The sequence below is a fragment of the Parasteatoda tepidariorum genome, chromosome 9 (assembly GCF_043381705.1).
Source record: "Parasteatoda tepidariorum isolate YZ-2023 chromosome 9, CAS_Ptep_4.0, whole genome shotgun sequence".
NCBI lineage: Eukaryota > Metazoa > Arthropoda > Arachnida > Araneae > Theridiidae > Parasteatoda > Parasteatoda tepidariorum.
In genome coordinates this window covers 73,218,360-73,234,550 of record NC_092212.1, presented here as the reverse complement: position 1 = coordinate 73,234,550, position 16,191 = coordinate 73,218,360, and the positions used below count along the sequence as shown (strand labels likewise).

At 29.6% G+C, this 16,191-nt stretch overlaps 1 protein-coding gene across 3 annotated transcripts in view; it reads left to right on the top strand.

The window, feature by feature from the left end:
- Nucleotides 1-16,191, top strand: part of LOC107441423 (rho GTPase-activating protein 18) — a 279,885-nt gene that overhangs the window by 245,173 nt on the left and 18,521 nt on the right. For all 3 annotated transcript variants that reach the window (XM_043043811.2, XM_043043812.2, XM_071186026.1), the window contains exons 10-15: nucleotides 2,156-2,233; nucleotides 5,153-5,324; nucleotides 5,411-5,493; nucleotides 8,768-8,986; nucleotides 10,268-10,327; nucleotides 12,181-12,234. In XM_043043811.2, the coding sequence (XP_042899745.1) occupies nucleotides 2,156-2,233; nucleotides 5,153-5,324; nucleotides 5,411-5,493; nucleotides 8,768-8,986; nucleotides 10,268-10,327; nucleotides 12,181-12,234 (666 nt within the window). The remainder of the gene's footprint in view (nucleotides 1-2,155; nucleotides 2,234-5,152; nucleotides 5,325-5,410; nucleotides 5,494-8,767; nucleotides 8,987-10,267; nucleotides 10,328-12,180; nucleotides 12,235-16,191) is intronic.

The window sequence follows — 16,191 nt, the reverse complement described above, 5'->3', positions numbered from 1 at the left end:
AAAAAAAAAAAAAAAAAAAAAAAAAAAAAAAAAAAAAAAAAAAAAAAAAAAAAAAAAAAAAAAGAAAGAAGGGAAAGGAAAAAAAAAACGTTTTTATTTTATTGTATTCATATCTTTAATTGTCTTGTTTTATGTGAGATGTTTATGTCTTGTAACTACTCATTATGTATTGTAACACATACTGCATTCTCTGTAACTTTGTTGGGGCCTTCAATACTATTGTAATTTGGCTCAGTATAAGGGTGGGCCGTCGGCTTTAAGCACTATAAGGCGGCCCTCCCGGCTGTTGCCATATGACTCATGTATTTTATGCACTTTATGTATTTTATGTTTTTTTCTGTTTTTACTTGGTTTTAATAAACATTTACCCGTATGCCCTGAATTGGGGCGGATCGGGGTAAATATTTTCAATGGTAGCTGTAAACTCAAAATCGGGTCGGCTGTTTAAAAACGGTTAAAAAATAGCATATATATATATATTATACGATGCTTTAGTTAAGACTCGAGAGGTGCGTGAGGAAGTAGTGCAGAACGTAATGGAGCATTGAGATAAGTTTCCTATCTTATCTCATGACAGAGAAGGAAATAATTTTAATACTAGTGCTGCCTACTATGCTGAAATCTCCTTGACTCGTGTTTAATGATTGTTTGTGATATTTCATGGCTGTCGGACAGATTTTAAATTAATACTAAAATTCATTTAAGAGCTTTGTCAATATAGCGGAAAATTTTTAAAAATTGTTAGAATTGGAATTAAATTACTTCCGCGCGGGGAACAATTAGATGGAATTTTTTTTAAATGTGTAATTTAAAACTATCTAAGAAGTTAGGATTGGAAGAGGGGGTGGAGAATTAGGATGTTTAGAACCGTGAGGGCTCAAGGGATAGAGCGTTCGCCTTCCAATGAGATGAACCCGGTTCGAATACCACTGATGGCTGGTCGATACGAAACCGCATCCAGATTGCACCGACCACAGTGCTGACGTGAAATATCCTCAGTGGCAGACTGATCATGGGTTAGAGTCCCTTTGCCGTCAGACTAACTATGAGAGGTTCTCGTGGTCTTCCTCTCCATGTAACGCAAATGCGGGTTAGTTCCATTAAAAAAGTCCTCCACGAAGGCAAAATGTCTCCCAATACCTGATCCAGGGGTTCCCTTGTCTTCTGGATTAGGGTCAAAATTACAAGGCTACGGAGTTGAGCACTAGTAGTCGTAAATCCAAAAAAATTGGGTCAGCTGTTCAACGACGGTTATAAAATCTAAAATAAAATTAGGATGTTTAAATACCGTTGTGATGTGCATTCGGCTTGATTAACATTAAAATATGTATGTTGTACGAAATAATTTTGAAAGGTGAGCAATTTGGCCCCCAAAAGTGGCAGGTTTATCGAATACTAGATTCGATTGAAGCTTCTAATAATTAGTTTAAGGTCCAAGTATGCTTTTAAACACATAAAGAACAGTGCACGAAAGCTTTAATTCTCTTTCCCCCCCTCCAATTTAGAATATGGTAAATGCTCGAATAATTAGCAAGAAGGCATGTTACACCTGTTGGGTTTCATGCCTATCAAATATAATTCTGGGGTGTAATAATATCGAGTATTTTATATTTTTGTTATACCTAACATTTCTTCTTATTTTATTGAAATTTAAGTTTTTAAATTCTACCATTTATCAATGTAAGAGTAATAAAATTTTACATGTGATTATACACTTAAGCTTTTGTGGTAGAAAATATTAATGTCTTTAATGTTAGAAAATGTTAATATTTGTTTTTTTCCATGAAAACGCAGATATATCCTTATATGTTCATTTAAAATTTAGTTAGTTTTAACCATGATATCTAACTCATACTTATTTGTATAATATTTTTTTTATTTTTTTGAAATTTTTCTTAACTGTAAATTGAATTTTCTTAGTATTTTATATAGAAAAATGACTCTGGTTTCTCTGTCCCAGTACTCGTTCCAGCGGATTAAAAAAAATTAATTTTCACTAAATTACTTTTTTTTAAAATTAATACCTCTCCTGGTCCCTATATTCATAACAGAGAAGTATTTAGTGTAGTTAACTCGCGGAATTATTCATAAAATAAAAAACTGTCGTATATTTTTTTTTATAATTTTGAAATATACTTGACTTATTTTATTTCAGATTTTGCATCATCTCCATAGCAATGGCTTAAGGGAAGAAGGATTGATGAGACTTGCTGGTTCAGTTCAAAAAATTCAAGTATGTTTAGTTAAAAAAAAAATCGGTTTTTAATGTGTATTTACATCTTGCTCTTTTCTGCAAGCTTGATATGAAGAGGGTAAAGAACGTTTCAATTTGTAAAATTTTTAAAAACAAAAACTTTGTAAAAATATTTTTTACAAATAAAAACATTTTTATTTTGAATTGTACAATACCAGGTGATGCACGCAAATTGTTCAGTAGGTAGTGTGCATAAAGAAAAAGTTCCTTAAAATGCTTGAGAATTCTATATAATATTTTGTTTCTAGCATTGCCACACTAAACTCAGTAATAAAAAAAAGACAACTGAATATCAGTAATAATAATAGGATTTTAGTATTTTCTTATTTTTTTTTAATTTTAGAAATTGTTTATATTTAAAAAATACAAAACAATATATTTATTCATACAACTGATACTTTTTAAAAGGTATAGGAAATGTGTGAATTGTTTACCCGTTTCATAATTTGCTGACAACTATTCAACCATCCCATAAAATACCTGAATATCCTATAGAATACCGGATTTCAAGATTTTCCTGTAACAGATGAGAGAAGTAATATTAATAATATTACAAAAAAGGTCATATGTCACGGTCACGTGTTCCGTCTTTTTCTAATGGAAGAAATAAACGCAAATGGGAAATTTTATTAAATTTTGAAACAATGAGTAGAAAGTAGGTAAGAAGGGAAGAGATCGACTATAAGGAAGGATAATAGCACAATTTTATTTCGTTACTGATCTTGAACTTTTGGGAAAAAGAATGCAACTTTCCTTTTCTCATTTTGACTACTTTCCTTTTCTTTTAAGCTGAGATTAAATGTTGTGACAAAGTGAAAACAAAACGTATTTTAACCTTTTGACGCAGAATTTTTATTTGACATATTTTTCATACTTTTTCTATTATTTTGTATTAATTGAGGTAAAAAAAAGTGAAAAATATTGTATTTAGCTTTTTAATAATTTATGGTTATGGAATACAGCATGAAATGCCGGTGTCGTTTTCTGCTTTAAAGGTAAAATCTTCCAAACGCGGCTCACTTCCGAACAATAATTATTTAAATTTGCACTTATTTGATCGAAAAGAAACAATTACTCATAATTGCAATTTAAGTTATTCACAAAATCAAATCATTGATAGATTTTTGAATATGAATGGAAAAAAAATCAAACTGCTTTTTTGTAGATTTAATGTTTTAGTCAAATATAATTTCGATAATCTAAGAGTGCTTCAGTAACTATTACACTATTTTTATAATTAAAAAGTACCAAAAAATATTTCTACTTGAAATTAGAGAGTCAGAAAAATATGTATATGAAAGGGACACCGGTGTCCTATGTCCGTCGAAGGGTTAATGTGTACTATAATCTATCTATTCTTTAAAATTGTATATTAGAGAAGTTAACAATAAACATATTACACTGTGTGTCCTATATGCTTATTGTTAAAGTTACTGTGTAATTTTTCAACCTATTTATAATTTCTAATGTATTAAAAAATTTCACACGACTTGTCCTAGAAAGCATTTTTGTAGGTTTAAAATACGGTGATATTTTGGAGACATAACGTTCTGGAAAAATATAAAACATTTTGGCGAAAACTGTTTTTGGATTATTTTAGTTTGGTTTCAAATGTATTTAAGGCTTATACTTAAGGCTTAAATATATTTATTTTCAAATGTATTTAAGGCTTATACTTTATGCTTAAGACTTAAATGTATTTAAGCTTACTTCTCTTTGTATTTAAGGCTTAAGGTTGCTTATGAGACTTTTCTCTAAAAGTCTGACTTTCAAACTTTTCATAATTTTTCGTTATTTTCACGAACAAAAAAGTTATTTCCAAAGAAATTTCCGATTCAGAAAACTCATATAGTTGTTTATTTTGTTCTCTAATATGCACATTAGACTAGATACTATAAATGATGTTTAAAAGTAAAACATTCTGCAACATTGTCACGAAACTTTGGAGAAGGCCAATTTTACGAAATGTTTAGTCAGGTGGTCATGGAGGTTACGACTCCACAATTTCGTTTCAAATTGGCATGCCTCTTGATGTTATGAACAATGCGGTCATGGAGATTATGACTCAACAATTTCGTGACAAACTGACATAATGGTGGCAATGTGGTCAGTATTGCGCACAGGCCGCCATTTTTTTTCATGACGAGCTTGTACCCATTGATCTGAAGCTGGGTTTGCTTCAGATCGAAAATTATGATAATCACTTAAGTGAGAAGTAACCGGTTTGAAGCAAATAAAGCTTTAGATCGATGGGTATAAGCTTGTCAGGAAAATAATGGAACGTGCTGGGCTTAGAACCTAAGTTCTTCACAACGACAAAATATCAACTTCGAAATCATGGCTCAAATGGAGTTTACCGTACACATTTTACCACTAATATACGTCCACATGTTTACTTATATACGTGCCGGGTTTAGAACCTTAGTACTTTACAACGACAAAATATCAGCTTTGACATCATGGCTCAAATGGTGTTTACCGTACACATTTTACCACTAATATACGTCCACTAATACACTAATATACGTGCCGTGTTTAGAACCTTAGTACTTCACAACGACAAAATATCAACTTCGAAATCATCGCTCAAATGGTGTTTACGGTACACATTTTACCACTAATATACGTCCACTAATACACTAATATACGTGCCGTGTTTAGAACCTTAGTACTTTACAACGACAAAATATCAACTTGAAATCATCGCTCAAATGGTGTTTACCGTACACATTTTACCACTTATATACGTCCACTAATATACGTGCCGGGTTTAGAACCTTAGTACTTTACTACGACAAAACATCAACTTCGAAATCATGGTTCAAATGGTGTTATTTACTGTACACATTTTATCGATTAGAAAATATATTTAATATACATTTTAATTTCTTCGTTTAGGCATTAAAAGCTGAAATCGAACGCAGTTATGTGACGTCACCAATGCTAGTGGAGAATCTCATTCGCCAGTCCTCTGTTCATGATGTCAGCGTTTTGTTAAAACAACTAGTAAGGCAATTGCCCGAGCCACTTCTCACAAATAGTCATATGGATGCATTCCTACTAGTGCCAAGTATTTTTTAGATTTTATTTAATAAAAATCCTATCAATGCTTTAAATGGTGTGCGAGAGTATTCAAGAGTTTTTTCTTTCTCGCAGATATACCAAATGTCCAAGATCAAATGAATGCTTTAAACTTGCTGATGTTAGCATTACCCGACCCCCATAGAGAACTTCTTCAGGTAAGTTTTAATAAGCATATTCCCATAAGCATATCATCAGCATATTCATAGAAGTTTATTTTCACTTAGTACATTAAGAATATTTTCAAACAATTATAAGCTGAATTTTATGCGACAGGATGGACCGGTACAGTCAAAGTATCTTAAACCTTTCAGTTATAACTAACCTTAAACCTTTCAGTAAGTGCCAAACACTTGAAAAGGTAATAAAAGTAGTAACGAAATTAGTGGAGAAGCAACAGTCTCTAGTAATTACAAAACAATAAATCATAGGAAAGTTTTGTATTCTTTTCTTAAAAAAATACTTTTATTTGTTAAATACTGAATCATCTGGATCTAGTTGGTGGCGGTTTATTGTAATACGCTTCACTGTGTTTAAAGAGATAGGAGTTAGCAGTATAGGTCATTATTTTATAATGCAGATGTATATGTACACGCGTAACTCATTATTAAATGTATACTCAACTCACTGTATATTGGATTATAATTAACTTCCCAACAGCTGTGGCTACAATAAGAGAAATGAAGGTACGATAAAGTGGTTATATGTTTCAAGAAGAAACTGCTTAAAATGCCACCTAACGGAAAACTGCTGAGTTAGCGAAAACTGTGTAAATATGAAAATGGTCATCTTTTTGAAATTTCACTAATTTACAAATCGACATCTTAATTTTTTTATGACATGAATGCTAATGCTTATGTTCATGGATCTGTACTCTGCATTATTTGTATTATATTAATGTATGGTCTATGAAAGAAAACTAGTTTTCGATGTCCATTTTCGATCAAGAAAGCTATAGAAAAATTTGAACATCAAAAATTAAGTTATCCTATTGTAACAATTCATTTTGTTTCTTGCTTAAATTTTTTGCCTCGTCACAATGTAGAAAATTATGAATTTACTAATTCGTATGTTAAATGTCCTTTTCTTGGTAGTAATTTAAGCAAGGTATTCATAGGCAACATATTTCGTCACAATGTAGAAAATTATGAATTTACTAATTCGTATGTTAAATGTCCTTTTCTTGGTAGTAATTTAAGCAAGGTATTCGTAGCAAATCGAAAGAGCCCTACAACTTTGTTATTCACTATTTTTTTTATTATTTAATTCACTGTTTCTAAGATAGAAACGCTAACTCATCAGTTAGCCAGCAAGTAGTGCTGCAAACGGTAACCAGAACACTAATTTCATAAATTAAGCTACATTCGTTCGATAATTTAAAGGGTTATTCCTTCAGCAAAGCAAAAAAGTGGGAAGGTTTTTAGTTTACTACTTCCAAATCGGTATTTCAATTTACCATTTTACTGTCAAAAAACTGCATTTATGATTGTGAAACTTATGCACTTTTTATTAAATATTAATTTTTAACCCAACCCAATTCAATACTTATATAGTATGTTGAAGACTATATTTTCGTTTTAATAATGTTACAAATTCTGTGGTCATCTGTTTTCACATTTATTAGGTGAATTTTTCTCTTATTATTTTAGGAAAAGAAAATCGTTGTAAATTTGATTCCATATGTTTTGCGGTAAAGTATTACGAGTGTGACAATGTTTTCAATAAAAGTTCACCGTCTTTGCTATTTCATGAAAGAGATAGAATACGCATATTATTTTTATTTCTAAGCAGGGCCAAGATAGTTTATATAAAGGCAGACTTACCAAAGTGAGAAATAATTAACATAACTATGCTCCCGCATTGATATTTTGCCAAATGGTAACTGGGCCGTTAAAATTCGATTCTGACCTGTTTTACGAAAGCTCCAGATATTTTATATACAACCTTAAAAATAATATTTATGCTTTTAAAAAATTATAACTTAATAAAGTTTACAATAACCTACATTACTTTCAAGCATTACCACGAATTTAAAACTTCTAAAAATATTTCGATAAGGCAATAAATATATTTATTAATAAATACATAGTTATTAACTATCCAATTTTGTAATAATTAAAGTATGAGTTAATATTTACCCACAGAATATATTCCTCGCGTTGATATTAATAATATTTATCAGCGCAGGCGTCTACTTAAAATAGATATTGAGGTTGCTCAGTTTCAAATAGGTTTAATAGGTTCAAGATGTCTTGAATTTATTGATATTTAACATAATATTTATCAGCACAGGCGTAAATTTAATAAATATGCAGGGTGCAAAACTTAAAATAGATTTGATGGCCACAAAATGTCTTAGATTTATAGTTATTTATTATTATAAAACATTACAAGGCTTTGATGTGAAGTTAAAATAAATATTGAGGTTGCTGCACTCTAGATAGATTTCCCTGACGCAACGAATCTTGTTACGAAAGGAGTTGAAAATCTAGCTTCACATCGACTTTTTTAAAAATTAATTAAAAAAATTAACTATGTAATTTATTTTCATTTTAAAGACCTTTTATTTGACTGCACAATAGTTTTTTTAAATATTCATTAAAATAAGACAGTCCTGGGACATTCTTCCTCCTATAATACTGATTACTTTCTGTTTAGTTGCAGTACATATATAAAAAATTTTTTTTAAAGTTTGTTGCAAAATGTTTATTACTTGCAATTTGAAAACTAGCAAAAATATTTATTTCTTTGTAAAACGTAGAAACAAACTGTAAAAGTTTCATAATATTAAAAAAAATGCAACGTTAGCCTTTTTAGTAATCGTACTACAGTCAAACCCCGCTATAGTGAACATGGTTTATACTCAACTCCCGGATATAGTGAACGAAATGTTCGCTCCCGTGCCTTGCTGTACACAAGTAATATTATTTTTTGTGGATATAGTGCACCAAAAGAGGAGAGGAAATTGGATATTATGAACTTTTTTCTGTCTCCGACTGAATTTTTTTCTTCATTTTTTGATAATTTTGAAATTTCTACATAAAATACACATACCGGTTTTTAAAACCATCTATTGAGAGGAATGTAGCCATAAGTATTATTTCTTTGCTTGATTTTTCAATCTCATTTTCCCATCCCTAAATTTTTTGTACACAAGACGAAGAGTAATAAAAAATAAAAATAAACACATTTTTTTGTTATTACATATTGTTTTTTATTCATTTTTGTATTTATTTTTATTGCTCATTTATTTAAATAATGTGTAATAAAAGAAAGCAGTACATAATAATCAGTTAAAATTGTTTGCAGTGTGGATATAGTGAACTCCTTGTTATAGTGAACTGAAGGTCCCTTGAAGGTTCACTATAGCGGGGGTTAACTGTATATGGATATTTGAAATAAAATATATATATATATATCGTATATTTTTAGGAGCTCCTCTATTTCTTGACCAAAGTAATTGAAGAGGAAGACAGCAATCGAATGTCACTGAGCAATGTGGCGATGATCGTTGCTCCAAATCTGTTTCCTCCTCCGAGACTTAAGAAAGGACATCACAAAAGCAATGATTTGGCAACAGAAGTAACAGTTGCAGCATTGTCCTCCAAAGTCACGCAACTAATCATTAAATATAGCAATTTCCTTGGAGTTGTAAGTGTTGAAATGTATTCAAATCTTCTCTTTTATTCAAATATTCTTTATTCTTCTTTTTCATAAATAGCACTGGGAAACCAAGTTTTTGTTGAATTTATACAAATGCTTTTTCTTCTGTAATTCGGGTGTGAGAATGTCAAATCTGAAAGCTAGTTTTGCTAATTGTTTTTTAAATTGACATTTTTAATCTATTTTTGTCGAAATGTACAAGTTTAAAAACGTTGTAAATATTTTTCTTTAACTTCATAATAAAATTAGCTCGAAAATTGTTTTTTTTATTTTTCTCAAATTATTACACTTAAGTCACGTATTTATTCAATTGGAATTAATTACCTTATTTTATTATTTTTATTTCATAACCGGCGTTGAGCAGCCAACCCAATTCAGAGTTATGACTATCAATATTCAACTCAGTAACCTAGTAATTTTGAACCCAACCCAGAAGACGAGGGAACTCTTGGATCAAATATTGGGACAAACCAGCCTTCGTGGAGGACTTTTTTTTTTGATTGAACTAACCCGCATTTGTGTTACATGGAGAGGGAAACCTCGAAAACTACCCACGATTAGCCTAATGGTATTTGAATTCTAATTCATGATCCGTCTACCATTGATGATATTTTGCGTTAGACCTTGAAAAAATTAAGTCCTACCACGTGGAAATATGATATTAAGGTCAAAATTTATTAAGGTGTTTATTTTTTTTTAAAATTTTGTGCTCTGTACATAAACAAATATGTAATACACGAGATTTAATCAGTCTTTACCCAAAATTTAAATAGATCCATAAATTCATCGCTATTAATTTATTTTTATTAATACTCCTCTTTAAGAAAGTGCCAATTAAATTAATATATTTTGGTCAACATTTTAAAATATCACAACCGATGAAAACTCCAGCCCCATTTCGACCCAAAAAACATTGATAACCATTATTAAATATTCAAAAAATATTTTATTAAGTTCCAACTTAATCTTAATTTTTTTTTCCTGAAAAGATTTAGAATAATGATGTTTTTAAATTATGTATGCATCATCTTTCATGAATAATTCATCTCTACTATAAACGGGAATGAATATTTAGAAAAGCTCTTATTTAAATCTCGAATTTAGTTTTCTTTTACTGCAAAAGCAATTTATTAATTTTATTTTTTAAAATTAAAGCTCGGTGTTTGTCATATCTTTTTAATAACTTATGAAGGTGACTTTAATATTTTAAACAGAAAACACATAATTATGTTAAAATAGACTGTTTTATTTAGAAATATTTTTTTCCAGGTACCTCCTGAGCTATTAGCTCAAGCAAGGCTTCAAAATCGACGCTCGGCCAACAAACATGTATGATTTTTATATTTTATTAAATTCTTGGCACATAGTTTTCTGCAGTTTTATGTCTTTTAATTTTCCAAAGTTTTTGCATATTTCTCTCCTATTTCAGTTTTATTTTACAACTAGTGTCAATTTTATTTAAATATTCTCTCTGTAAAATGTTTTGATGACTGAATTTGGTGTTTACTACGTGAAAGATGTATGAATTAAATTAAGTTTTCAAGTAAAAAGACGAACAATTTAGTAATTTCTTTTAAATGAAATTCTTAATTGAATTTTGTTACATTTAAAAAAAATATAAATGAATTTTTTAAATTAAAATTTGCTTTAGCACAGACATAGTTTATTGAGAAGAAAATATGTTTTCTTTTGTCCTATTTTTTGCGTAATATACAAAACTGAACTTAAATAAATATTTTATTGAAACGTTTGCTACCAGTTTAATTCCGTTTCAGATATTTAATATATTAAAATTATCACGTTAAATTATTCTTACCGAATAAATCAACATAATTCTTGATCATTTATCATCTGTTTAGACATTTATGATTTCGCAACTACTACTAATAAAAATTTCAAAAACATACAGGATAAATCTATTTTCCTTAAAAGAAAATTAGTAATGTAAAAAAATTTCTTTAAATGTTAGATTTTATTTAAGATCTATCAGAATATATCAAGACAAAGCCTTGTCAACGTTACATTCTAAAAAATGTGGCAATTTATTGTAAATAATTACCTATATGACTCTATATTTTTAAATTAAATATGACTCATTATGGTCTTTTTCTTAATATACAAATACTGCTTACACAATTTCTCTCGTCTCTCCAAGGTAACCTAACGTAAATAGAAAAATCGGTATAGAAAAATTTGTAAAGAAAATTTTTATAGAATTCACTTTTATCGAAACACTTTTAATTTTTTGTGAATTGCATCCTCCCTAAGACTTATTTTTTGTTTTGTTCATAAATTTAAAACATATTTTTAACAATTTTAAAAGTAACTTACATCTATATCTAACCATAAATTGTTTTATTTCATATACAGTAATATTATAACCATAAAAAATATGTCACACTCTTTTTTAAATTCAATGTAAAGAATATGTTTAATATGTACAAATTTATATTGCTTATAAAAATAAAATGCTACAAAAATAATGTATGAAAATAGGGATGTATTACGTAGGGTATCTATGAATTTCTGGGTCAAATTTTAAGGGGGGTAGGATACATCATAGGTATTGATAACTGCATAGCAACAAATCACAGAAGCTGCCATCGAAAGCCGTTAGGCCAGACTAACCATCAACAGACTGACTGTTCATGCACATTGAGAAATATATTTTATTATTTATTTTTTAATTTTTTTTTTATTTATTTGAATTATCTTATTTATGTTTTCTAAACCTAATTGTCGAAATTTGGAATGAAATAGACCCATAAATAACGGTTTCATCGTAGTTCAATGATTTGTCGACAAACTTAACAGACTCAGTAAATAAGTAACCAAATCACTATATAGCTATAACACTGTTATTTATTTTCCCATTTGAATGAAATGGTCGATGATAATTATTTGAAAAATTAAATCATCTTAAAATTGAGATAATTTAAGTAAATAAAAAGTGCCATTTCAAATGTTTATGAGCACCAGACCATAATAGAAAGAGACCTCTTGCAGTGTAAAATGGAATTTCCGGTCATGGGATGCGATGCAATTCACAATTCATACATCCCTAAGTTTATCCCTTAAATTCAGGGACATCTTGTATATAAAAGTATATTAAGACTATCAATTTTATTTTGGAATAATAAAATTAAAAAAAATTATGAAATAACTAGTTTTATTTTATTTAGGCAAAGCGAGTGGGCCGGAAATCTAAAGGAGACAAGCTGAAAAATATTAAGGATGTAAGCATTCTTTTGTAAAGCCTACTTTATATAAAACCTCAGTTTTACTGAATAAGTACTGCCATATTGAATAGATATATGTTAAAAATGATTTATATTAATCACTATTCTCATGTTTCTATGAAAATATGAACTGCAATATTTATAACAATTATTTATAATTTTTAAGTAATCTTTGCCAGTTTTATTTTTATAATTATTTATGTTTTTGCATGCTTTACTAACCATTGATATGCAATAAATATGCATTAAAATAAACTCTTATAGCTAATCACATTTACTTTGATTTGAATTCTCCATTATTTAATTGTTCAGTTAAAAATTTTCTTGAATGTATGTCACTTTAAAGGAAGCACAAGAAATTTAATGGTCAAGTATGAAGCAATAGTATTTTTAAAAATTTATAATGAACTTTTTTGCCTTTTTTTAAAATTAGGTTCTCTGTTATCACCGACATTTTAAAATGCTCATTAAATTCCATGCATGTTAGGGGTAATATAATTGTAATGAGACATGATATCAAAAAGGATTTATTTTTATTTAAAATTAGCGACATTTGAGCCGAGAAATTTTGAAAAAACAAGACTTCTATGAACATAATATATTTTTTGACTGAATGTTCGAACGAAATAAATGAAACGAAAAAAAAAATAACTTGCTTGTTGAGGAAAAAATAAATTGCTTGTTGAGGCTGAGGAAAATGTAAATATGTTATCGAAATCCTAATAGGAACTAAAAACACTAAGTCTGTTTGAAAGAAAATACAAATGCGACTAATAGATACACCTCCGAAATTCATCAGTCTATCAGATTTTGATACCGATTTTGTTTCACTGTTTAGTTTTTGTTTGTCACTTAACACGTTGAATGCCAATGGGGGTCACCGGTGACGACGAAGCCAAGATTATTAGAAATACATAATTCGAGTATATTTTTAGTTTTTTAATATTATTATCGTAGCTAAAATGATTTAAAGAAATTAATGCAATATAGAACACACAAAAATAGTTTTATTTATATACACAGAGATGCCAACTTGCTCCGGACAGCGAATAAATATTTTCAAGTGGTAGTTTATTAATTGTGATTCCTGGTTTAATAAATTCAATTTAGTAGAGTTTTATGCACCACTATTTCTAAACAATTCATAGGTTTATATAATTCACCACTTTTTTCAGATATGTCATGTTAAAACTATTAAAAGCTAACAAAATCTGTCTAATATTTGCAAATTTAATTTGTAGTTATTTACCTTTGTTGCCAGACGAGCAATCCATGTAAAATTAGCGTGGCATTCAACGTGTTACTATTTTACGATCCCAATGTGCACATTTTTAATACACATTAGGGTTTATAAAATATAAATTAAAGGCTGTGATTACGCTACAACAAGTACATTATTCTACATTAGAAGGCAAGCTGCTGTTCCATACTCAGCCATTACAGAAAACTGCAACGCAGTCTTCAATGTCAGACGAATCTATTATTGTTGGTTTAGGAGTTTCGATGTTTTGGAAAAAGCATGTTAAATGACTACTCGTCCATTCATGGTATAGAAAGTGGCATTATAGCTAGTGTGAACATAGACAAGAAGTTTTGGAACATTATAATCTCCTTTGTTTTAGCGTGAATTGCCCTAAAATTGAGCTCACTCTGACAATATATTTCTGAAATGATAATATATTCGTCGGATTGATTAACCACACCGATCTCTCTAGATTTCAACCCAATTGAGCAAGTCTGTGATACTTGGATAGAACAATTGCACCTTGCACTCTCCTTCAAAGAACCATAAGGATCCTAAAAACAGCGTGGCTGAAAGAGAAACAAATTCTTACAAGAACTCTTAACCTGCTGTAAATCCTAGTGAGAATGTTTAACATAATTGAAAATTGATTTACGTGGAAACTAAATCCAACTGTTATTCGATTTTTTAACAACTGTTTAATGCCTTCCTACTACGATGACTGTGACGCTTGATCATGTGTATGGATTATAATTTTTGAATATTTACATAGTCTGTACAGTCTAAATTACTTTACACCAAATTTCAGTAAACTCTGTCTAATAATTCTTATTGATCTTATGATCACTGTGTCATAAAAGAACAGAAGTCCGGAGTCGTAACCCCAAGAAGCGCTTTAGCTTCCCTATATTTCAACACCGCCGACCGGCTTGTGTAGGGGTCAGGGAACTGCCCTTGCATCAGAAAGGTTCTGGGTTCGAATCCCGGGGAAGGCATGGATGTTCTTTCCTTCTCTGTACTATCTGTCCTCACTGTGGGAGCGACGTTGGCCCACATAATATGGCGCCCCTGAAAGAGAGGCCCACAAAATCGCCCTGTATATGCCTGAATTGAAGGATGTTGACGCAGGTGGGCATTGGAAAAAAATCTTATAGATAGTTGATTGAGCCGTGATGGATCAGGGGATAGAGCGTCCGCCTTCCAATGAAGTAAACCGGGTTCGAATCCCAGCGATGGCTTGTCAATACGAATTCTTCATCCGGCTTGCATTGACCAATGTGCTGACGTAAAATATCCTCAGTGGTAACGGATTAAGGGTTAGAGTTTTCTTGCCGTCTGGCAAACCTTGGGGTGTTTTCGTGGTTTTCCTTTCCATGTAACGCAAATGCGGGTTTGTTCCATCAAAAAGACCTCCACGAAGGCATAGTTTCTCCCAAATACTAGGTCCAGAATTTCTCATCCTTGTCTTCTGAATCGGGTTCAAAATTACAAGGCTACGGTGCTGAGCATTAGTAGTCGTAAAACCATAAAATTGGGTCGGCTGTTCAACGACGGTTATAAAATAAAATATAGATAGTTGATTAAATCTAAAAATTCTCATAATTTTTGAACACCAGTGTTATATGTATATATTATTCAAAAACAAAAAGTATTTATTGTTCTATTATTGAGGAATTTTAAATGTAGAGATCAAAATTTGATCTATTTCAAAATATAAAAATGACATTCCTATTTAAGCAGCGTTCACTACATTTATGAAATAATATAAAAATAGGCGTAAATATTTGCAACACAACTCATTCATAATAACTTTAATAAAACAAAATAACGTAATAAAACAAGTTTTTGTAGAGTTTGCTTGCCCCAATTATAGAAAATGGTTAAAATATTTAAAAAAAAATATTTTTTTAAGAACTTATGAAGTTGAAAGTTACATTAAAGACGTTTGGAAATTTCGTAAGATAATAACAAATGGCATAAGATAGGAAACTTAGCATTAGTCCTCTGCTTCCAATGTTAATTATTTTATGAAATGCTTATTACCTTTTTAATAACAAAAATGTTAAAATAAGTTACTTTATAAATTGAAAATTTATATGCATTTATGATTAGTAATCGATAGAAAAATATTGTGTTGTTAATATTGTATTTTAGTTTTTCCAATAAAATGTTCTTTAAATTCATATTTTCGTCTTTTTCGTAAGTAAATTAAAATGTGCGTAAATAATTTAAATTGATTCACTATTGCTAAGGAGAATAGTAGATTTTAATTTAGTTGCAATGCAGAAAGTAATATGCCCACTATAAATCAATAAAACTTACTAAATTTCTCGTGTTCGTTAAATTCACGTACACAATAATTCATAAATTCAATTTTGACAATGCTAAAATTCACCCCAGTCACATCAGCTCATCTTGGATATATATATATATATATATATTAATATATATATGAGATTCGAAAAGAAAACCTAATTAGAAACATAATTAAAATAAATTACTCGAAATTGATATTTATACAATAATATCAATATTTTCCGAGGATTCAGTGAAAAATTTGATACAGCATATCGGAGCGAGTTTTTTTTTATAGATTGCTGAAAATTTTTTTTTTTACTATGAAGTGCTTCCAAAAGTCTTAAGAAACGTGAAAATCTTTTCCTTGAGATACGTTATATATATATATATATAATAATAATAATAATAATTTT